Raw genomic sequence first — 25664 nt, forward strand, 5'->3', positions numbered from 1 at the left:
ATATTAATTTTTTTTCCACAAAGTGAAATGGTATATATTAAGATTATTTAAGAAAGTTAAGGCAATTTTTTTAAACTTGCGATTTTCTACTGGCCCCGGTGAACTTTTTGTTTATAAAGAAAAAAATGTCAGGGCCTGGCACAATAACCTAGTGGCTAAATCCTCACCTTGCATGTGCTGGGATCCCATATGAGCACTGATTTGTGTCCTGGCGGTCCTGCTTCCCATCCAGCTCCCTGCCTGTGGCCTGGGAAAGCAATGAAAGACAGCCCAAAGCCTTGGGACCCTGCACCCACGTGGGAGACCCAGAAGAGGCTCCTGGCTCCTGGTTACGGATCAGCTTGGCTCTGGCCACTGGTTATGGCCACTCGGGGAATGAACCAACAGACAGAAGAGCTTCCACTCTGCCTTTCCAATCTTCCTTTCTAATAAAAAGAAAAATAAATCTTTTAAAAAAGAAAGAAAAAAGTCCAAGTGTAAAGCATTGGATTAAAGTGAGAGGCATGCTTAGTCCTGTCACAGTATGGGCTGCAGCCCCGAGATGACTAGCCCATCGGACATGGTGATGGTGGGAACTCTGATGTGTTGCACACATGGCCCTGGTGGGAGTAACTTTGTAAGCAGTTCTCAGAAAAGTGGCAGGGTCCTGAGAAGCACGTGAGTCAGGGCCTGCTGAAACTCCCTTGCACGCTCCCGGCTAGGCAGATCCCGGGTTCACCTTCGGTGTCACAGAGTCCTGCTGTGCGAGTTAGTGCTGCTGTAGCTGACAGGCACAGCCAGGCGCCCGCTGCTCCACTGAGCTACCGCTAACATACATGATTGCTGCACACGGTAAACAGGTGACGGACTGCACCGTGGAGGCTCGTCAGACGATCGCTCCTACTGTGCGTCATCAGACTGCTTTTCCTGCAGGTTTTCTCAATAAAACACACTTCTCTCAAACGTCACAACTCCAGTGTGACCTGAACCATAGGATATAATCATATAATAGTACTACATTTCATTGCTTTCAGAGGGTTAAGCTGGAAATTAGAGGAGACGAGTCATAACACTGAGAATCAACTACGAAAACAGAGCCAAGATAGAAATAAGAAAATCTCCGGGTCCTTTAAGAGTTTGGAAGCTATGGAAGGCCAACAAAGCTGACATGTTATCACTGACTGCTCTTGCTCTACTGCCGCCACACGAGCACAGTTCGCTGTCCTTCACCCAAAGTAAAAGGTTGATGAAAACTCAGAGTGTGCCTACCTGAGAGAAATACAACTGAAACTTATTCTGCTCTGAACACAGCTTCTTGACACCCAGAGAACTTTGTTGAGTGCACTAGTAAGAGGAAGTGCTGAAAGTTCTGGTTTCTTCGGGATAATGAGGAGTGGAGAACCAGCGAGGGTCTCCTCCGGGGCTGTTCCTGGCTGCTATGAAGACTGCCGGATGGCGACTCCGCGCTGTTGTTTCTGCATGTGAATAAGACACACTCTGAAAAAGCCTTGAGCCTGACTCCTGGGACAGCAAGGGCAGTTCTAAAGCAACATCCCCCGAGTTTCACAGAGGAACTTGGACATGCAGTGCACAAGACGGGGCATCTCCCGGCCAAGCAGAGCTTTGTCAAAGCAGCTATTCTCCAGAGTTGGGTTCCAGTCTTATGCCACACCTGGGATGCCCACTTTCTGGAAGTAGAAAGAACTCCATTTGGATCCACCAGCCTGGAAGTCTGCGGGTCAGTGTCTGAATCTTTCTAAGTGCAATATGTCCATTTTTAAAGAAAGTGGCACGGGAGTTTTTGAAATGCAAACCAAAATTGGAAATTGTCTCTCCGTTCTGTTGGTCACGCTGAGCACCGTGGAGACTGAAGCCTGGCACAGATGCATCTAAGCCAAGTACCTGCGTCACATCCTCGCTCTGCCTATATTTGCCTTAAACCAAGCTGTACACTGCCCCCCCTTATGTAAGTCCCGTATTTAAGTGGCTGGAGTTGAGCTCTTCTAGTTCCAACCCCCTGCTAACGTGTACCCTTGAAAGCTAGGACACCAGTACACTGAGAAATGCCAGGCCAGGCTCCAGGTCCCAGCACAGCACACACATACCCCTTTATCCCGATCCACAATCACTGCAGGTCCCTCAACACCCAGCTTACAGCCTGACGACCACCACTCACAGTTGGAATTGACACCTCCCTAATTTCACTGCCCAAAGTTTTCTGAAATAATCTTGTTCAAATTCCTTGTCCAGTTTTGCACATGAAGCCCACAGAACTCTGGCCGAGAGCATCTCTCATGGCCTGGAGCGCTAAGGGCAGCCCAGCTGCGTTCCGAACCTGAAGGGGTGGGACCACTGCCCCGGGCCAACGGGGCACACTCGGCTCCCTCAGTCCGGCAGAGACCCAGAACTGACTCTAACAACAGATCACTTAGGTTCAGGCTGTGGACTTTCATATAAATGTGACTTTCCCAACAATGACAACTTTCCCCATCTATGGGACTATTCCAAATTACCAGGACAGAAAAAGATTTAAAAAAAAAAATCCTCTAATATGAGAAGGCATCAGAAAATAAAAGGTCGGGACCCTGCCATCATTGCGGGAGACCAGCAGCTGCTCCTGGCTCCTAGGTCTCACTGGCCCAGACCTACTGTTGGGACGTTATGTATAATGAACGGACAGAAAAGCTGACCTGCCCTTTATAATTGTTTTTTTTTTTTTAAAGATATTTATTTATTTTGCAGTCAGGTAGACACAGAGAAACATAAAGGAAGACCTTCCTTCCACTGATTCACTCCTCAAGTGGCCTCAACGGCCAGAGCTAGGCTGATCCGAAGCCAGGAGCCAGGAACTTCCTCCAGATCTCTCACGTGGGTGCAGGGTCCCAAGGCTTTGGGCCGTCCTTGACTGCTTTCCCAGGCCACAAGCAGGGAGCTGGATGGAAAGTGGAGCTGCTGGGATTAGAACTGGCGCCTGTATGGATTCCTGGCACGCTCATGGCAAGAACTTTAGCCACTTGGCCACTGTGCTGGGCCCTCTGTAATTCTTTTAAGTAACTAATCATTAAAATAAAACTCCCACCCCAGAGCTTTTATTACCACCAGGCCACAGGTGGGGTCGGAGGGTGTGTTTCGTCAGCAAGTTCCCAGATGACGATGCTAGGCTAGGGATCACAGTTTAAGAAGCACTGCATTGTGTGAACCCAAATATTCTTAAAAGATGAAATTTCTCTAAGCTACAGAAACATCAGAGCTTCTGAAACAAAAGTATATAAAAATACCAGGTTGGGGGGGGGCGGTGTTAGACGCGCTGGGACTCTTGTGCCAGACTCAGACCCACGTGTCCCAAAAGTCCAATGCAGCAATATGAAAACACTTACCTTCATCAAATAAAATGTTAGAAAAGCAACACAACGGGCCGAGGATGAAGAGGCCGGTCCTCTACTTCAAGCCCCAGGACCCATAGGTGCACTCATTCCTGGTCAGGCTGCTCTACTTCCCACCCAGCTTCACTACTTAAAGACTGGAGAAGTAGCTGAGAATGACCCACGGCCTTGGGACCCTGCACCCACAGGGGAGACCAAGAAGAACCTCCTGGCTCCTGGCTTCACATCGGCTCAGCTCCAGCCATTAAAACCCCCGGGGGGAGTGAACTGCGGGATGGAAGAAATCTCTTTCTCTAGGGGGGTCTCTCCTTTGTATAAATTTGCCTTATCAAAAAGTAAAATAAAAAGAAATCTTTTTTATACATACATATATATCCTGAAAATAATATTTTCTGAGTCTTCTAAGATGTCAATGTTTCCACTGGAATCACAATATGAATGTTCCAGAAAAGAAATTGCGAGTCCTTCCAAACCAGCAAACAGCAGAGAGAAATACGGCCAGTGCTGCTGTACCTTTCAAAGACATGATGCTAAAATTTGAAAATCGGAGAATCATTGAAAAATCATAGATCATTTTTTCTCACTGTAAAAAAAGACAATTTTCATAGGCCATTTCTCTGCTTAATCCGCTTTTCACTAAAGACAGTAGTCAGGAAAGAGGGCACCAAGTTGGAGTGGACAAGAACCCAGCTAACCTTGCTTGGCAGTGACCTGGCAGGGCAAGCCCTGGTGACTGGCAGTGCCACACACACTCATCTGCAGGGCTCTAGGAAAACCCTGGGATGATCAAGAGATTTGGAATCGGCAAGAATGGCAAACGGAAATCAGTACTTGAGCTTTGACAAAATAAGGAACAGATGCCAACTGACCTGAATACATGTGTTCAGCTCTCTTGCTTTTCAGGCTCTTTAAAATTTCTCTGGAAGCTGGTGAGCATGCGTCGCTTCAGCCCTGCTTTCGTGCACCACCCTAGAAATACAATAAAATCGAATTTAGCTTTGTAAAACCTGATTTCCAACATGGGTGTTCGTAACAGCTAAGACTCCACTTGCAGTGTCTCTATCCCATTCTTCAATGCCTGCAGTTCAGCTCTCTCCCGGTTCTGAGTCCCTGCTAATACACACCCCGAGAGGCACCCAATGATGGTTCAAATATGGGAGAACAAGACAAACTTGAGGTCTGACTTTGCCCTGTCCCAGCCCTGACTTTGGGGAATGGTCAGGAAAGTTCTTTTTCTACTTTTCAGATATAACGAAAATCAGTTGAAAAAATGTGTAAGTGGGGTCAGAATGGTGGTACAGTATGTTACTCCTCCACCCGGTAGCTTCGGCAACCCACATGGGCACAGATTCCTTTCCTGGCTGCTCCACATCTGATCCAGATGGGAAGCCAACAGAGGATGGCCCAAGACCTGGGGACCCAGAAGATGCTCCTGGCTCATTTTCAAATAAAAACAAAAAATCTAAAATGTTTTAAGCTTATTTTGGTGTTGAATACCTTGCAATGTAACTTCGTTTCATAATATACATATTCCATAAATTTCTTGAAAAGCACTCCTACATATATAAAATTGTACTAGTGCTTTAAGAAGATCAATAATAACCAAATACTCCTCAATGAGTGGACACCTGCATGAGAGCCTTAAACACAAGCGATATTCAAAGTTCATGGAAAACGCAGATAATGAAAAAACTGCAAAGATTTCCTTTTTTTTGGGGGGGGGAGCAGCAGATTGAGTATCTTGCAATTCTATTTTCCATAAACTTTTAAAAAGTATTCTGAACTTTGAATCATGGTATCCAGAAAGTAACATGCTTATCTTATGAATTTCTACCTGCAACCAACATTGTGCTACAGATATTTTAGGGGTCCACTTCTAAACCAACTTTAAACCAACTACATTCTTAATCTTTTGGTTCATTTAGTAAAGTTAAGGTGTACCAAAAAAAAAAAAAAAAGCAGAACCCTAAAACTAGGTACCAGTATTACTTAGGTCTTTTCTGTGACATGGGATAAAAGTTTACGCCTGTAAACAGCACGGTGTGGTGAACAGGTTAACGACCTGCAGCCCCAGCCTCCCCTCTGGGCAATGGTTTGAATCTCCAATGCTCCACTTCTGATCCAGCTCCCTGCTGATGCGCCCAGGAAAGCAGAAGATACCGACCCAAATCCATGGGCCACACCTGCCATGGAAGACTTGGAAAAAGCTCCTGATTCCTGCCAGGTGGGAGAACTCGAATTTATACCCTTTCTGTCACTCTCTTATCCAATAACATTTTTAAGGTAAAGAAGTCTATTAGCAATATCCTTACGTTAAGAGTGAAAAATAACTGCTTGGTGTCACATACCTTGGTGATAAAGTGCATTACAGCCTCATTAGTAAAGGAATATTCAACTATGTCACCCTGTACAATGTTCTACCAGCTTTAAAGATACTCTGTTCAACTGAGAAGTATCTATGAACATTCATATAACAGATAAATACAAGCAGAAGTAGATTCTAAGGGAGCCATGCAGAAAATATTTGATCCAATGTACAATGAAGCTGAGTTGTTGAAAGTGCAACAGAATGTGCAAAAACTCAAACAGGATATTAATAATAACATGGAAAAGAAGCTTGAAAAGCACAGTACGTCAAAGAGTTGAAGGAAAATGGAATAGATCAGTTTCATTTTGGCCAAAATGTTGCAACCAGTACTTTCAAAAAACTCACAAAAATGTTAATCACATTTAAAAGATCTATAGATTTCAAAAACTTTTGCGCCAAAACTTAGCTTATAATTCTGTCTTCCCTGAAATCTGTGATGTGTTCCTAGTGATATTCAGGCAGGGAAATAGTGTGAGACTGAGTGACAAAGAAAGGGAAAAAATTAGGTCAATAAAATTGAAAAGTCAAAATTTTCCCAAGAAAATTTGACAAAAATAGCCAGGAAAACAGAGTTTTCCAGTTATTTTTCAAGAAACAAAAACACATAGTGTAAATGTTCACATCTGGATTTTACATCAATTGGCTTTTCAGAATTCTAGTGAAACCATTACTGCTCACACTCAATCTCCATCACTCACTCACAGATCCAAGACACCAATGAAACTGACGAAACCAGAACATTAATAAATGCAGGGTGATTACAGCACCAAAATGAGTAGCAAAGGATATGAAAAGGTATTCAATGTCCAATGAAAACGGGAAAATCCTAATTAAACCAAAATGAGAGAGCGCCACAGACTCTATAATGGGTAAAATTAGCATGACTGACAGGTTGACAAGGACGCAGCAACAGAAATCCACCAGAGACCGAAATAACTGACACACACTTACCCTACACTTCTGACCCCAGACACTTTCAAAAGAAGAAACATGACATATACAATGTGCACAAGCATCTTTAGTCACAATATTCCCAAATCTGGAAACAATCCCAACCTGTCAACAGACAAGGGCCCCGCACGGTAGCCTAGGAACTCAAATCCTCCTCTTGCAAGCGCTGGGATTCCCATGTGGGCGCCAGTTCGTGTCCCGGCTGCTCCACTTCCCATCCAGCTCCCTGCTTGTGGCCTGGGAAAGCAGTCAAGGGCGGCCCAAACTTTGGGATACTGTTCCTGCGTGGGAGACCCAGAAGAGGCTCCTGGCTCTTGGCTTTGGATCTGCTCCGCTCTGGCAGTTGTGGCCAGTTGGGGATAATTCTATCTGTCTCTCCTCTCTGTATATCTAACTCTCCAATTTAAAAAATATGAAATAAATCTTTTTAAAACTTCATTTAATTGAGAAAAATTCTGGCCTAAAAAATAAAATGTGTACATGTTTTAGACTTATTATTTTCATTAGAAAGGCAGGTATATAGTGAAGGAGAGATGGAGAAAGATCTTCCATCCTCTGGTTCACTATTCAAATGACGGCAATGGGGGGAGCTGAGACAATCGAGCCTGGAGCTTCTTCCTGGTCTCCCACATTGGCAACCGAATCACAAGGGTTCAGGCCGTCCTCGACTGCTTTCCCATTCCGTAAAGCAGGGAGCTGGATGGGAAGTGATCCGCCAGGACACAAACCAGCACCCATATGTGATCCTAGCGCTTGCATGGGAGAGGATTAGCTTACCGAGCCATCAGAAACAGTAGAGCGAGGTGCCAACATTGTGGTCTAACAAGGTAAGCAAGCACATGTAAAACAGCAGCATCCCAAAGGGGAATCGAGTCCCAGCTATTCCCATTTTGAATCAAGTTCCGGCTAACGGCCTGGGGAAAGCAGAGCAGAATATGGCTCAAGTGCCTGTGTCCACGACACCCTACGGAAATCCTAGAGGAAGCTCCAAGCTCTTTTTTTCAACCTGGTCCAACACGACCCACTGCAACAGCAGATAGAAGATCTTTCCCTTTTATTAACAAATAAATCTCTTAAAAATTACTGAACAAAAGAAAAATTTATTTTTATCTTGAAGTTTTTCTTTTTTAATTGGAAAGTCAAGATATATAGAAAGGAGGAGAGAGAGAGAGAAAGAATTTCCATTCACTGATTCACTCTCCAAGCGGATGCAACAGCTGGAGCTGCGTTAATTCAAAGCCAGGAGCCTGCAGACTCTTCTGGGTCTCCCACATGGGTGCAGGGTCCCAAAGCTTTGGGCCGTCCTCAACTGCTTTTCCAGGCCACAAGCAGGGAGCTGGAAGGGAAACGGGGCTGTCAGGATTAGAAATGGCGCCCATACGGGATCCTGGTGCATGCGAGGCAAGGATTTTAGCTTTTAGGCTATTGTACCGACCCAAAGAAAAATTGAAATACATATATTTTAACATCCCACTTGTATAAAGTTCAAGGAAAGGCAAACATATCTTTAAGAGTAAGACACAGTTAAAAAATACCCATGCCAGGGCTGAGCACAATGGCTCATCAGTTAAATCCTCACCTTGCATGCACCGGGATGCCATACAGGTGCCAGTTCATGTCCTCACTGCTCCTCTTCCCATCCAACTACCCACTTACGGCTCAGAGCAAAATTAAGAGAGAAAGCAGTAGAGGATGGCCTAAAGCCTTGGGACCCTGCACCTGCACAGGAATTAAAGAAGAGCTCTGGGCTTTGGAGTGGCTCAGCTCCAGCCGTTGTGACCATTTGGGGAATGAACAAGTGGAAGGAAGGTCTTTCTGTCTCTCCTCTGTAAATCCGCCTTTCCAGGAGCCATGTAGAAGCCTTGTGGAAGACCCAGAAAGAAACCTGTGACTCCTGGCTTCAGACTGGCCTAGTTCTGGCCAACGTGGCCAGGTGGGGAGTGAACCAGTGGTTGAAGATCTCTCTCCTCTGAAAATGTTTCAGATAAAAATAAATAAATCTTTAAAAAAATTTTTTTTTTTTTACAGATACACACCATACACACAAAGTACATTATTTCCATAGCAACTCTGTCTGTTAACTCCGGCGTCCTAGTAAGACGCTGGGAGGCAGAGGCGATGGTCCAGCTCCTGGCCTCAATCGCCACCTGGGCGCCCTGGCCACTGAAGAAACTTGAAGCAGTGGGTGAGAATATGCGCTTCATCCACACACTTTATTGTGCCACCCTCATCACAGGCATCCCTCCCAGGTCACAGCTCAGACACCAGCTATCCCACTTCTGACTCAACTCGGCCAGAAGCTGGGAGAAGCAGCAGCAGCTGTACCTCTGCCACCTGCCTGGGAATGCCAGCACCCACCAGCTGACTCCTTCAGCTTGACACTGCCCTAGCGTGTGTGGCCAGCAGAGTGAACCAGCAGGTGAAGGTATTTCTTGCTCTTTCATTCTAATTTTTTTTTTTTAATTTCATGTACATAGAAAAAATAAAGTTAGCTATTGACACTAGCATTGCACGACATCTTGGATTCTCTGTTCCAAGGAGGAGGAAATAAGTTGAGAGGAAGCGAAGGACAAAATCCTGACTCTCTTAATATATAAAGTACAGGCAGTGATACACTTTGTGGAGTATGTAAGAGTTCTCCAAGTTGCAACACACCTCTGCTGAGTTTCACTTTCCATCTAGCTCTCACCACCTGCCTCCTCCTTCCAGGAATTCTATCACCTGCAACATGTCTACCTTTCTCCTTTTAATCAAACATCAGTTCAAATGAAATGGAGGCATCCGTTTCCCCCAAATGAAAATGAATATTCCAGATTGTTACTGCAGTGCCTGGAAGAGCCTCCGTATCTTGCCACAGTAGCTACTCAATGAGTGTCTACATGGGGGAACACAAAGGTTTATTCTTCGTTATGTTTGAAGGAAATAATGAGCCCAAACTATGCCAAATATTGAAACTAAGATGAAATAACTCAATAACGAAGCAGCTGTTTTTAAGCATATACTGTACCCATTCCATGTGCTTAGATAGACCAAGTCATCATAAGTTCACAGAAAACATGCATTCTGAAAAACTACAGGGGGCTGGTGCGATGGCTCAATTGGCTAATCCTTCACCTCTAAGCAGCAGCATTCCATATGGGCACCTGTTCACGTCCCAGCTGCCCCGTTTCCCATCCAGCTCCCTGCTTGTGGCCTGGGAAAGCAGTGGAGGACGACCCAAAGCCTTGGGACTCCACACCCACGGGAGAGACCCAAAGAAGCTCCTGTCTCCTGGCTTGGGATGGGCTCAGCTCTGGCCTTTGTACCCATCTGGGGAGTGAACAAGGGTATGGAAGATCTTTCTCTCTCTAAATCTGCTTTTTCAGTAAAAATAAATCTATCTTTAAATTGAAAAAAAAAAACTAAATGCAGATTTCAACCCTTTGAAATCTTTTAATCCTATTTTGACATAAATTTACGTCCAATGTACATATTTAATTGCTTCCCTAAGTGACACAACTTTGATTTTTGAAAAATCATTACCTTTACTATGAAGTCTTCATAAAATTATTACCTACTTCACTGAGTAACAATTCTTCAACAGCATGCTAAATTCTTTTGAAATGTTTAAAGTTAGAGCATCCATCCTTTTTGGATTATAAATTTCAAAGAATCTCATACTCTCAGCATCAAATACAATTTAATATTCAAAGGTAAATTACAATACAAACAACAGAAATTACCCAAGGGACCAGTGTTTTGGCAATGCACGTAAAGGCAACACTTGTGACACCAACATTGCCCATGGGCACAGATTCGAGAACCAACTGTACCACTTCAACTCACGGCCAGGAAATGAGTCCAGTGCCTAGGCCTCACCCCCATGTGGGGGTCCTAGAAACAGCCCCTGGCTCCTGGCTTTGGCCGAAGCACAGCCCTGGCCACTGCAGCCACTTGGGACTGACGGAAGATCTCAGTCACTTTTTCAAATACATAAACTTAAAAAAAAAATTTTTTTTTCGAAGATTTTGCAGTTTTTTCTGTGCCTGATATTTAACAAATCCATTAAAGTTAGCTACTTGCATACAGCTATGTATCTAATATCCATTCCTATCCCAAAAAAACTGACACAATTTTTGAAAAGGAAAACAATCTGAAATGGAGCCCCTTATCTTCTGTCACTGCAGAATGCTCAATCTTTGAGCTCATTTTCACAGTTCTCACATTGTCCATCACCAATATTCAAAATGTCATCTTCTGCACATACTGGGACAGGTTACAACGCTACTACATGCTACGTAATAGCACCTGGGTAGGATTCTCCTCCTGGCTCCCAGTCTGGTTTCTTGCCAGAGAACGCATGAGGCTTCATGGTAGCACAGCGAGGTACCGAGGCAGAGGTGAGTCCCGTGATACCCAAGCCAGATAGCAATTTGTAATTCCAGCTGACGGCTTGGCCCTGGCTTAGCCCGAACTGTATTTTAGAATCCCAGCTTTTCAACTTACAATCTAGGCTTCTGCTAATACAACTGGGAAAACAATCTAGGCTTCTGCTAATACAACTGGGAAAACAGGGCCTCACGGCCCAACTGCCCCGGGCCCAAGTAGTCACAACAGCTATAGCTGAGCTGATCAGAAGCCAGGAGCAGGAGATTCTTCTGGGTCTCCCACGCCGGTTCAGGGTCCCAAGGCCTGGGGCAGTCCAACTGCTTTCCCAGGCCACAGGCAGGGAGCTGGATGGGAAGCGGGGCTGCCGGGATTGGAACCTGTGCCCATTGGGGACCCCGACGCGTTCAAGGCAAGGACTTTTAGACACTAGGCTACCGTGCCAGGCCTGGGACCACCATTTTTTTGTAATCACTGTCACATGTGTCTTATAATTATCAGTAGGTGATATTCATTTGACATGAATAGGCCTATTCAGCCTCACTTAATATTTAATACATTAATATAACATATAAATATTAACATAATATGACTTTAGCCAATACGCTACCGTGCCGGGCCCTCTGCAAACTTCCTGCCCCCTGCCAAATTTTTTAAACATTGCCTGAATATGGGCAAAAAGTAGGTGATAAAAACAATGAAGAATTTCTCTTCTGTATGCACTTAGAATCATTTGCAGCATGACTGCTGGAATGTGTACAACACATGCCTCCTCAGAGGGTGTAAGAACACACATAAATAAACCCGTGACTACATAGAAACTTCTCAAAGGATTCATACGAGAATAGAAACCACAGCTGCACTGGGGGTCCGGTAAAGAGCGGAGAGCAACTGCTTTCAATATGTAACATCCTTAATTGTAATATCTGTGTCTCTGGCATTATCAGTATTTTCTCTCGAGAATCAGAGACAGGTCAATCTCATCTGTTGGTTCAACCTGCACATGCCTACCTTGCCGCGGCTGTGTCCGCTCCCAGGGCTCCCACACGAAAGGCATGAAACGCTAGTGGAGACATCCCCACGACCTCCCAGGATCCACAGTGGCAGGTGCAGGGAACTGAACCCGGGCATCGCTAAGTGGGACACGGCTGCCTTAAGCATTAGCCAAACACCTACTCCTGCATTATTAAACAATGCAAAAGCATGTTGCCAATTATGCATATATTTTGAAAGGTAGCTGATATTTATTATATGTTAATATCAAAAATAAAAACGCACTAATTCTATATCTCAAAAAACTGGAATGACACTGAATGAGGTTTAGATCCATCTAAATGATGCCTTTTACATACACTGGATCCCATATGGATGCTGGTTCTAATCCTGGCTGCTCCACTTCCCATCCAGCTTCCTGCTTGTGGCCTGGGAAGGCAGCTAAGGACGGCCCAAAACATTGGGACCCTGCACCCACATGGGAGACCTGGAAGAGGTTCATGGTTACTGGCTTTGGATCGGCATAGCATCGGCCGTTGCTGCGGTCACTTGGGGAGTGAATCATCGGACGGAAGATCTTCCTCTCTGTCTCTCCTCCTCTCTGTATATCTAGCTTTATAATAAAAATAAATCTTTAAAAATAAAATAAAATTTTGTTCCTATCCAGTAGCACTTTCTATACAAAAACCCTAAGTATCAAGATTCTTAAGTCATGTATCTCCTTATGTAATAGCACTAAAATTTTATTAGAAAAAGCCATTTTTGCCTTTTTTCTTCCAAATAAGCCCTCACCTTCAACCAAGTTGTCACCAGTTAATTATGTTTGGATTTGTCCATTCCCAAATCACCATTCCATATCAGCTGCTCTCCTGCCTGCAAGTGCATGTTGCTTCGAATGCATCTCCCGGATCACTAGTAGTTTATTTGGAATGCATATAGGTCTTCACTCTTGGCAAACATCTACTGGTTTCTTTTGGAGAAATTGGATTTGTGATGAGTCTTCTGGCCTCTTTGGGTTTCCACTGCCTTCCTTTACATGCATCAGCTCCAGCTTTCGCTCCCAGTGGATTCTCAATGATTGCAGCCACACCCAGAAACATGCCACACTGCACTGGTCCTCAGAGAACAGCTAAGTACTTCTAACATCCCAAACAGCAGCACGGAGAAGATGCCATGGCATCCGGTGTGCTGGCCTTTCCTTCGCCTCTCCCACATGTGTAATGCAGATAGTTTCTAGCGTTTCCTGACTCACTGATGCGATCACCGTTCACTGTTCCGGCGAGCTCTTCTGCCTGCTTCCCTACAGCAGCGTGCAGCTGCCAGGCCAGGAGCACCTGCTGCCACCGCACACTGCCTGCCTCAAATATCCACCAAATAGAGCTTATATTCTGTCTTAGCCACATCCACTACATAATTAAGATATTCCTATTTCCAATGGAGCACTCTAGCTATACTCTGTACAGTATTAATATCTCACACTCATGCAGCCTATACAATATCTTGTGCACAGTCTTACTGACCGTGTTGGCTTGAGTGACTTTATATGGAGTTCCATGGTACAGTGGCTAAGCATCCACACTGGCCATTTCATCCCTTCCCTAAACATTTGGGAACAAAAGATTCTCATTTGGGATGTTATGGCGGGCATGAGACCAGGTCTAAAGATGAAACTCATTTTCATCTAGAGCTCATGCAAAAGCCCTAAGGGTAGTTTACACAATTTTGTTTTCTTTTCCCTTTATTCTTCTTACAGTGTTTTAGTGTTACTGCATTTTGACTACGACATGAAGGCCAATATGGAACTTAAAACTTAAGGTTTTCAAAAATCATCAAATTTAAAAGCCTGTCAGAGTTTAGATTTTATAAATAGAGATGCTCAACTGAATCTGCTTAATAATGTGATGATGTTGCTTTAAAAAAAAAAAAAAACTACTAACTTCCGCCTACACCGGCATCCAGGCTATTTTGTGTTCACATGTGCTACACAAAAGAAACTAACTCTGAGACAAAGAGGAAACCGCAGCTATCACAATGAATGTCAAGTGCTCACTGAGAGCTCATGGGAGCGGAGTGCAGCCAGAGAACTGAGTCCTACAGATGCGCTACTGCTCCAGCTGTTACGGACAGCAACCAGTCCAGATCAAAAGGCAATCAATCAATGAATAAGTAAGTAAAAGACACAGGAACTTAAAAACGAAGCTGATGATAACATAAAAAATTAAGGTGTCCTGAGAAAACCAGCAGAAAATGGACCAAGTGCTTTGGACCCCAAGAGAGACATGAACATGGTTTTGATCTGCTGTTCCCCCATCTACAACCAAGTCCGTAAATCTCATCAAAACTTTGAAGCAGACAGCTCAGACACCTGACTAGGCTCAAACACTGTTCCTGGGACTGGTGCTGTGGCATACTAAGTTAAGCCTTTACTTACGGCACCAACATCCCACATGGTGGCAATGCAGTTCCCTGCTAGTGGAAAGTCACAGAGCTCAAGTCCTTAGGGATGGCTCTAGTCCCTGTGGGAGCTCTGAAAATGACCCAGGCTCCTGGTTTCAGATCGGTTTAGCTGTAGCCATTGCAGCCATGTGGGGAGTAAACCAGCAGAAGGATCTCAGTCTTTCCTCTCTGTAGCTTTGCCTTTCACATAAAAATACGGTAAATCTTTAAAGAAAACAAGAGTCTAGGGTTTGGCACCATAGCCTAGTGGTAAAGTTTTTGCCTTTCATGCACCAGGATTCCATACACATGCCAATTCATGTCCCAGCGGCCACACTTCCCATCCAGCTTCCTGCTTATACTCTGGGAAGGAAGTAAAGGACGGCCGAAAGCCTTGGACCCCAGCTTCAGATCAGCTCAGCTCTGGTTGTTGCAGCAACTTGGATGGAAGATCATCCTCTCTGTCTCTTCTTCTCTATCTTTCTAACAAAAATAAATAATTTCAAAAAGCCACAACTGAGGTGGAATACAGATATTAAGGGGGGGGGCACTTTCTATAACAGTAAGCCTACGTAATGGCGGCTTGCGGTCCGGGAGTTCTAGCTCCCTGTTCATGTGCCTTGTAAGAAGCTGTACCATTCACAAGGATGACTCGACGGTGTTCCTGGCTCCTGGTGTCAACACTGGCCCAACGTGGCATGAGCAAGAGAACAGGGATTCTTTCTCCGACTCCCAGTCTCTGCTTCACTAAATACAGCACTATTATTTACCCTGTACATATCATGAGGGTTCCTCATGTTTGAGAAAACCTGACTTAAAAGCTGTAAGTTTATTCTGATAGAATGCATTTTGAAATTCATACAGAATACTTTTCTACTCTAGGGCTTCCATACACTTTTTTGAGATTCCCTCATAAACGAATTTCAAAATATATTTGTTTCCAAATATATTTGGACATTCACTCTGTGATAACCAATTCGAGTGAATTCGCCTTTCTATCTCCTGAAATATTGTGTTTAAGCACTGAAAAGAAAAAAAAAAAATCAAGGTCAGGTGTGACAGTAGCAGCTAAGGAGGCAACAGCAATCCCCATAGCACTTAGAGGACTGTCAGTGCATGCCCTGGCTCTTCTGCTTCCAATACAGCTCCTGGCTAATAAACCTAAAGTGCAATGGAGAATGGACCAAGACTTTGAGCTCCTCTCACTCCGGCAGCAAATCAAGATGAAGTTCCAGGCTTTTGGTATTGGTTTGACAACCCTGATTTGGACATTTGGGGAATGATCCATTGGTGTGCTCACTCTTTCAAATAGACATTTTTGTTAAATGAGCAATATTCAAGAAATACTTACTGGCATGGTGTGACAGGTTAATTCATGCATATAATATATACTGAAAAAGGGAGTGCCACACATTCTCCTTTCCCAAGCACTCCAGGCCTGGACCCTGGCTTCTCCTCTCCTCCATGTGTTTACAAAACATACAAGGTACCGTGACTTCTTCTCATCCCCACTGTGCTGTGCATGTCATCCCGGGCCCATGCTAGCTAGCATTCCATACGGGTACCAGTTTTGAGTCTCGGCTGCTCCACTTCTGATCCAGCTCTCTGCCATTAGCAGGACAGTGGAAGATGCCCCACATGCTGGGCCACTGCAACCGTATGGGAGACCGAGATGAAAGCTCTGACTTCAGGCTTCAGCCTGGCCCTGTTGGCCATCCAGGCTGTGGGCCAGCTGGTGGACAATCTCAATCTTTTTCTCTAAATCTTGCATAAATAAATAAATATATCACTGCTTCTAGCTTAATTCTCGCAGCTTTAATTCCATCCCAAATTAACCATTGTTCTACATTCAGAAGCACTTTTTTTCAAGTCTGCATTACAATAGAATATGTGGTTTCTATCTAATTTGATTTATCAAGATGTTCTCCAATTACAATGATTTTATGGCAAATGACAAGATACCCTTTTTAGAACAAAATAAAAATTTAATTCCACTTCCCAGGTATATTTTGAATACACAATAGGAAAAACATACATTCGAGTGCTGTCTACTTGTGCCTCAGCCATACTTATGATACATACTAGTACAGCACATTATCAACAAAAACTCAATCACGATGTAAACTTCACTGGACATTCAGAAACTTCTTTCCAAATACTGCAACGTACACTGCACTTTTCATCATTTCTGAGGGCAAGGAGAGAAAATAGCAAAAATAGAAAACTTTCTTGCAGGGCTCAGTGACATTCTCTCTCTTCCAACTCATATTTACTTTAAAAATACAGAGCTCAAAATACTAAATTTAATATATGTGGTGTATTTAACAAAGACAAAACAAAATGCAGTATTTTCCTATGTAACTTAGAAAGGTATTAATATCAGATTCAAAATATTTCAAATCACTTTAACATCAATCCAGGTGTCAATGTGATGTCCGTCCCACAAATCACCACTGTGTATCCAAATGAAAAATGATACTCATGCAAAGGCCGTGTCAAAAAATGCTGACCTCGGACAGCATGGCTCCTCGTGCAAAGGCCATGTCAAAAAATGCTGACCTCGGGCAGCATGGCTCAGAACGGACCCTGGTGAATCCTATGAACTTCTCAAAATACCTGAGCTTGGCAGACCCAAAATTCCACACCCAGAAATTAACAGAAATGCTTAAAAATGCTAAGAACATTTATTTAAACTACAAAGTACATGTGGTTTTCCATTTACTACATATTATTATACCACATCACACACAAACCTCTAAGACTTATGTGTTCCTTTCACAATAAACGATTTTTAATGAACAATTTCCCTGGAAATCTCAATTACATGGATGCCAGAATGAACAATCAGACTACCAATGTCTGTACAAGTACATATGATCGCATAATTTCTGGACAATTAAATCAACAGTGACTACAAGTTGTTGTGTTAAATGGGACCTTCCGAGTTATTTCCTGACCATGCATTCCTAACATCCAACATTCTCCCTACTTGTTGCTTCTAATAATCTCTTTGATGAATACCAAAGTAAAGACGTAAGAGGGAAAAAGCAGGTATAGTTGAACACCATTAGCCTTCATTTAACACCCACATAGAAAAAAAGTGCCATTGTCCTGGAGTGGGTGTTTAAACTTCCGTTTCTGTGGCTGGATTCACCAACACCAGAGTATACGTGGTGAAACCAAAATATAGACAAAATTATGTTTTGAACGTTATCCCAGTTGCTAGAACTTTATCTGCACCTCTAATGCCAACCTCATTCATCACTTTCCAGCCTCACTTGTTCTGCCAATCTCTACACACAGGATGTTGTTCTGCCCAATTCAATCGAAAACTGAGCTGCTCGCACTCTTGGCTGGCTCTTCTATGACCCTGTAATATAATGGGTCTAAATAATCTCTTCCAATTTATCTTGTCTCCTATGAGGATTGAAAGAACATAGGATTAAGCCTACTTTTTCCTTCATTATTACATGCACAGACAGGCTGGACAAATATCCAATTTATCTATTTTTTAAAATCAGGCATTCTTACTCACACACGTCTTAATGGTGCTAGAAACTCCACTCTATGAACTGGGTCATTTTTTTTTCCCCGCCCAAAATTCCCTTGAGACTCCTTGGTGACACTGAATCCAGGACCTCACCCCAAAAATATTGCAGTCAGATGAACCACTCTAGAGTTGGGTGAGCAAGGCGAGACAGGGAGGCACGTAGGGTGACCAGGTGGACAAAGACCAAACTAAATGAAGCTATGCAGTTGATACCATGGTTGTGCGTGAATTCAGATGGAAGTCACTGCAGTGGGAAGCGAGAGACCTGAATCTGACACCTGTTTTATTTTGTTAGAAATAAAGTACAAGAGCAGATGCAGAACCAGAAGCATTAGGGAGATTTTCACAGCTATTATCATTAATGCAGTTGCAAAAGAATGCATTTAGCAAAGAGCTTTGCCAAGTTTTAAAATCCTAACAAATCATCCATTTGCACTGAAAAACCGCAACTTTTGAAAATCCAGTGGCTCATACCTGCCTCTCCTACAAACCGTGTCACCACAACCCAGGCATACTTACCGCCAATGTCCCAGTATTCACCAGCTATCATCTGAACTAGCACCTCTCAGCGTTAGCCTCTCTCTCTCTCCTGCACTCACTAGTCACCAGTAAATTCATTCTCTCTCTGAATCACTCTCACCTGGAATGTGAACAACTCTCAGTTCCACTAAATACACTTTCAGTACCAGGGGAGAGATGTTGACTTCCAACGTGTGACTTCAGTCACTTACTGTAACTGACTTAACTACCAGTTGGCTAAACAATAAAGATCTAAAATTTAAATCAGCTACACGCTTACCTGAATTTTGCTTCTCTGCTCTGTATTAATTAAGGCTTCGTCAGCTTAGTCAGCTTCAGCTCATCTACAAAGACCAGCTTATTCTCAACAGCCCTGTCATCAGACCAGCCTGCTAGCCTCGAATCCTTTTCATGGTCTACTAAAAACCTTACAAATGGCACATACCCACTTGTCCCGGTGAACTCTTCCAGGTCCCCCAAAACAGGTGTCTGATTATCTTTTTGGTAGTCAAAACACGTTCAGACCTTTATAGCAACACTGGATCATCCAGCCCTACCTGCACCCATTGTCAAATGCCCAGAGAGCAGGCACCTTATTCTACACAATGGTGTCTGCTCATTAGTGATAACCTAGCCTGTCTCCTGAGTGAGGTCATTCATTCATTCAGCAAGCATTCAGCAAGGACTTGTAAGGAAATCAGAACAGACATGATCACTAAGACCTACACTGTTCTGGGAAGAATACACTGGAGCAGCTGGGATACGAGTGAGGTCCCCGTATCCCACACTGGAATACCTGGTTCCATTCCCAGCTTTGGATCCTGACTCCAATTGAGCACCTGACCCCAGAGGCCCAGGCTAGCAGTGAACTCCTAGATGGGAGCTGTTTCTCCCTCAAAACTTTACTTTTTTCTTTTTTTTTTTTAAAGATTGATACATTCTTCTTATAAAGTCAGATTTACAGAGCCGACAGAGAGAAAGATCTTCCGTCCTCTGGTTCACTTTCCAAGTGGCCCAAGAGTAGGAGCTGAGCATCCAAAAAGGTCCCTACTCTTTCGTGTACAATGAACAACTAAGCAATTTAGGACAGTTCTTTCAAAACTTAATACATCCAATTAAAACTTATACTAAATAGATAATTACTACAGCAAAGTAACAGAAGTGAAAGAATTTGCATCAAAAACAATCCAGAGAACAAGGTGCTCAAATTTCTTCCCTGCTCTCAGACAAGTATCACGAAACTCCCTCACACCAACACTTAAAAATACACACTACTTGACAAATACTGAAGTTAAATATTCTGTTATTCATCTTAAACAGTAAAAATAAGTTCCATCGTTACTTTCTATATAATGGGATTCTGATACCATGAAGGGAAAAGTTAAGTTTGACAAAGTCATTCTTTGCTGCCCTAAACAAAAATAACGTGAGCCATAGGTAACATTTCAAATGTCCCGAGTGACATTAAAACAAGAGGAGAACAAAGGAAGCAAGACATGTAGCCAGTATCACTGGACCTTTTATTAGACCTGCTGTATCTTAATATAGTTTAACTTCAAATATAACATAAAATTGAGACATTTTACTTTGCTTCATATCAAACCTTGGCACATCTAATGGAGATGCTGTAGTTTCTAAGTTAGGTCGCACAAACCCAAGCTGTTTCCCATAGGCTTAACACTGAGGTGACAAATGAATTACAATAAAATTTTTTAAATTAAGTATCGGAACTCTCACCTCAAAAATTCAAAGTCACATGGCGTCGGCACCGCTTCAGAAGAATTATGGCAGCACAATCCGTTTATTCAGCATACACTAGACCAGTATTTTCTTCCTTCATTAACTTAGCTGGGCTTTTTCTACTTCCTTGCTGAAAACACGGCTTTAATGTTCTCTACCCCATCATCACAATAGTAAGACAATTCAGCTACATTTGCATTTTACTTAGTTTCTCTAGATCAAGAACGCAACTGTCATGACAGCAAAGGATTTGCCCACTAAGCTCGGTTCAGTACCAGTGCCCAAACTGCAAAAAAATTACTATCAACATAGCAACTGCAGCAATACATCTATGATTGAAACACTGTAACAATTAAATTCAAAGGAATTCAGATTATGAAATGTATGTTAACCTATCAAATATTTTTATCATTGACAGGTAAAAAAAAAATTTAATATAAACTTGTACACCCTAATGTAACTTACCTCTCTTAAATGTCAAATAAGATTCACTAGCATGAGAAAAATCCGAAGTAGCTTGAATATACATCGTCTTTATTAGTATTACATCTTCCCAAGCTTAAAACCATGTCATTTCCAAAGAATTTCCAACAATCGGCTTATTCTTTACCTCCAGAAATGCGCTTATGAGGTAGTTTTAATACTAGCAGATGGAAGATCTCTATCCTTCTCTCATGTTAATTCATTCAAATAAACACATATTTTTTACACAAATATTTTATTGGAAAGGCAGGTATACAGATAAGAGACACAGAAAGATCTTCCATTCATTCACTCCCCAAGTGGCCACAGAGGCTGGAGCTAAGCTGATCTGAAGCCAGGAGCCAGGAGCCTCTTCCAGGTCTCCCAAGCAGGTGCAGGGTCCCAAAGCTTTGGGGTGTCCTCGACTGCTTTCCCAGGCCCCAAGCAGGGAGCTGGATGGGAAGTGCAGCCACCGGGACATGAACTGGATTTTGGCGCAAGAGAGGTGAGAATTTAGCCACTAGCCAGTGAGTGGTGTTGAGGGTTAGGTTGCTGCCTGCAATCCCAACATCCCAAAGCGGTGTCCATTTGAGTCTCAGCTGCTGTACTTCTAGTCCAGCTCCTACTAGTTTGCCGGGAAAATCAGCAGAAGATGGCCCAGGCACCTGGGCTTCTGCTGTGCACGTCGGAGACCCAAAAGAAGCTACCATCTGGCTTCCGCCTGGCCTTGCCCTAGCTGATGTGGCCACTAGGGGAGCGAAACAGTGGACAGAAAGCCCCCTCCCCTGGTCTCTCCTTCCTTCTCTGCAACTCTGCCTTTCAAATGCATTAATACCAGAAAAGATCAAGTCTCATTTTCCCTCAAGTGACCATCAAGTATAAATCTAAATGCTAGCCACAGATCAAATGAATAAATTTTTGTGGCTTCCTAATAACATAATACTGGGACTCTTTAACAGGGAAGTAAGTTGTGGTGAGTGGGCAACCTCTGAATCCTTAAAGTTACACTTGCTGCGCGTCTAGTCCAGCTCTTGGCAATGTGCCTAGGATGATGGTTAATGAGAGCATCCCACTGTGGCACCCACAGCTGACTACGCTGCTGTCTGCAATGGCGGCATCCGAGACTGCAATGTCAGTGTGAGTTTCAATTGCTATTATTCTGCTCCAGGCTCCTGCTAGTGCACCAGGAAAGACAATTCAAGTATTGAGGCTTCAGCCTTGTTCAGTCCTCGGTGTTGTAGCCATTTGAGAAGCTAGCCAGCAAACAGATCTCTCTGTTGCTGGGGCTGCCATAAATAAGTTAATGGATAAATTATGCAAAAAAAAGACCACAGGATAAACAAATCTAAAAGAAATTCCAAATTTATTTCCACTGTTAAATCCTGAGCATTTACAAAGTGCCCAGGGACAGTGCACCCCACAACAGACCTTGCTACAACGAACTGTAGTGAAAACTTGGAATGACATGGCTTCACATAAGTCTACATAACTAAGACAAAATCGTTCTGCAATTACTCCAATGACCACTTTCAGTTTGCTAAGTATTCACACCTAACTTACCTTAATGGATATATGAACTTGGAATCAACTAGAGTAATACGGAGCACACTGATATCCTTGCCTCCAACAGCGAAGAGCTCAAGCTAACCAGAGAACTCTGAGATTCAGTTTATTTCTTATTTGAAACAAATGCCTGGTAACATACATAGACATAAAGAATGTCCCAACTTTCATACTGTTAGACATCACGTAATTATGACAAAATAAACTGAGGACAAAAATAACTCAGGCCAAATGTACACTGGAGTACTTTCTTCATGTTCACGCATGAAAATAAAACACTTATAGAAATTAAACATGTAAATATAAAACACATAGTACTTGTACAAAAAATATAAATAGTAACAGCCATAGGACTCTAGTTACACAGATCTTCTAAGACCCAGAAACATATCCAAAATCTTATTCACTCCCCAAAGCCCAGCATGGCTGACAAATACACAATAATGTTTTGCATGTGAGAAGATAAAGCAAGGAAGATTCTTAGGAGATCCAGGCAGAGAAAACAAATACGACTACAGCAAATCAAGGCCCCGGACAGCAGCAGCTCAGACACATAACTTCTGGTTACATGATTTAAAAATCAACACCAATTTCAAAGTCTTCTATGCCACCAACAAATTACTATTAATAAAAAGAGTTTGAGAATAAAGTTTCACTTATATTACAATAAATGCAAAGCAGGAGCCTCTACCAAATAACATTAAAAGATTCTTGCTGACTTATTTTTGAATACAAGGAAATTTCAAAAGGAGAAAATTATGTATTCAAAACCAAGTATACCTCAAGGCAACATAACCTAATCCTATCAATTTTAAGCCTCCAATTTTGTGACTCACATAATATACAACAGAATTTAAATGTTATTTACATGAACAAGCAGAAAACTACCTCTTTTTCTACAAAAAGAACAATTCTGAACTAATATTCTTTCTAAAATAAAGCACAGCCAACAAAACGTGGTATTTGCTGCAGCAGAGCGGACTCGGTAGGGAACCTGTGATCCAGGTCTCCAAGCCAGACACTTGAAAAAGAAGTTTGCAATATACGCATGTACAAACACTGACTGTTAATTTAAAAGCTGTAGTGTTATCAAACTGGAAAGAGCTTCTGTTACTCAGAAGGGGAAAACACCATTTAACACAAAAATAGTTCTGCTTGTTCATCATGTAAACAAAAATGTAATAAAAGATAATCAGGTAAGCTTCAGCAAGAGAAAACTACGAAGATGTTTATAACTTAGACAAGGCTTTCCAGAAAAGGGGACTACAAAAACCCAAAAGATCAAGATAACAGAGCTGTCTGATAAGGCTATAAATATTCTTACACATTTCAAACCTAAGTCATTACCATAGATGTGATTTTAATAACAGCTTTTAAAATACAATCACACATGTCCAAAGTTTAAACGAAGAATCTCTAATCAATTTTTCATTACTTGCCCCAGAGGATTATTAAAGGATATATTCTTAAAAGACTATTTACTTGATGTGTTCCACAGGCACTCAGGGAAAATCACATTACAGAGCCAGTCTCATGCATTACCTTAGGCAGCATTGGGGCAGCACAAAAAGTGACTCCCTAATGAGCCCTTAAGTTTGACATACTCTCAGTTCTGCAGAATTTACATAATACCTTTGGAGAAACTAGATCATATTTTTCTTAGACTCAGGAAAATAATCATGCATAATTGGGAATTCTGATGGCAAACACAGATAAATACAATATGTTTTATAACCTGAGAAGAGATTAAAATTAAATTTTTATCTTTTATGTAATTTAAAAAAAAAGAATATTTACCTGAGAAACAGTACATACACATAACTCATTTAACAGAAGTGAACAAAGCTTGGCAAACCGAACACAGAGTAAGTCTATTGTCTTTCAAATTTCAGGAATGAAGACAGCTGACACAGAAACCACGAGCTCACAAAGCATAAGATCATTTCCGATTTATTTGCTTAGGATGAAATGAACTTACACAGGACTATGTAACTTGGGATGGACTTTTTAATTAGCAGTGATTGCATCAATATTCTTCAGTAGAAAACGGACGTAAAAATGTTTTTAGATGTCTGGAACCTGCTCCTTATTCGAGTCTCCCACCTCTACCTCCAAAGTCCACTCATACCGAAGGCTAACTATAAACAGAACACTGACAAGTGATCAGGACAGAACGGACATCACTGCTCTACTGCCTCGCCTGCCAGACCAGCCTAACGCAGCAGGTGCCCCAATCAGGCACACAGGATACATTTAGATACCCACAGGCAAAATGCCTCTGCCTTGGCTAACTGGCATCCCTTTTTACTATTGACCACTGTCATTAGTCCCTAAATGTCAACTTGCTTAAAGCTGGTTACCACGCACTTGATCCTTCTTTCATAAACTTTCTTCTCATTATGGTCCATATGCATTCTCATTCAGAATCTGCATTGTGTATCCCATTGAAGCTGTGATTTACTAATACTGATATTACAGAATTTACAAATCAACTGTTCCTGAAACACACCACATGGTTGTTTCAGAATGAACGCTAAAGGCCTAGTGTCACAGAAGTCAGTTTTAATTCCCTTTCATCACATGGAACTCCAGTAACGGGTTTCCTCTAGCAGTACTGATACGTTAGGAGTAAGAACAAATAGGGAATGTTCTCCATTAAATTCTCGGCACTAATTTTCGGTAGAAAAATCCAAAGCACCCACCAAACTGAAATTTATGAAAGTCAAATTCTCTAACAATTGCATATATTTAAAAAACAAAATCCCGAAAGTATTCACTTATAAAGAGAATGAAAAGCCTAACAAAATACACTAGTATAATATAGCAGTAAAGAAAAATACGTGTTCCTTTATTAGATGCATAGGAATTGCAAATAGCACATGAAACCTGAATTTTATAGACTTTAAGCCTGGTACTTAAAATCATGACACAAAAGAAAATACAATATCATAATATTAAAAATGTTTCATAATACCTTTTTACAAAAAAGCATACATTGACAATTTCGTACTGAGAACACTATTTAAATTTAGTTTTGTATCTTTCTCTTTTAAGCAAATGACATCCGAGAATCTTTCCTAGGGAACTAATCTACAAAGAAAAATACTAATTCAAACCATTCACAATGTTGTTTAACCATACAAAAATACTCAAAAGCAATGACTAGGAGTTCACTCAGAAGGGGACTGTTCCCAGGACAAACTTGGTCAAGACTGTTGGTCAACAGCAGGGCTGTTCTGGCCGCAGGGAAAAGCTGCAGAGGGCTCTGTTCTCGGAGCCAGAGCCAACACTACCCGTTATCCAGGAGATGAGGATATCTCTGCGCTGGCATTCAAGTGCTCTTGAATGAATCGTA

General features: G+C 42.4%; 1 protein-coding gene across 2 annotated transcripts in view; it reads right to left on the reverse strand.

Annotated features, from left to right (window-relative positions):
• Nucleotides 1–25664, reverse strand: part of PSPC1 (paraspeckle component 1) — an 84320-nt gene that overhangs the window by 6620 nt on the left and 52036 nt on the right. The window contains exon 7 of one of the 2 annotated variants that reach the window (XR_005884716.1): nt 4232–4331. Coding sequence is in view for 1 of the 2 variants with exons in the window: in XM_040988350.1 (XP_040844284.1) it covers nt 4308–4331 (24 nt within the window). In the remaining variant the exon portion in view is untranslated. Of the gene's footprint in view, nt 1–4130; nt 4332–25664 lie in introns of those variants that run through there. The other variant, XM_040988350.1, reaches the window with a different exon arrangement.

The sequence above is a fragment of the Ochotona curzoniae genome, unplaced genomic scaffold, assembly GCF_017591425.1.
Source record: "Ochotona curzoniae isolate NIBS_2020 unplaced genomic scaffold, NIBS_Ocur_1.0 contig_4838, whole genome shotgun sequence".
NCBI lineage: Eukaryota > Metazoa > Chordata > Mammalia > Lagomorpha > Ochotonidae > Ochotona > Ochotona curzoniae.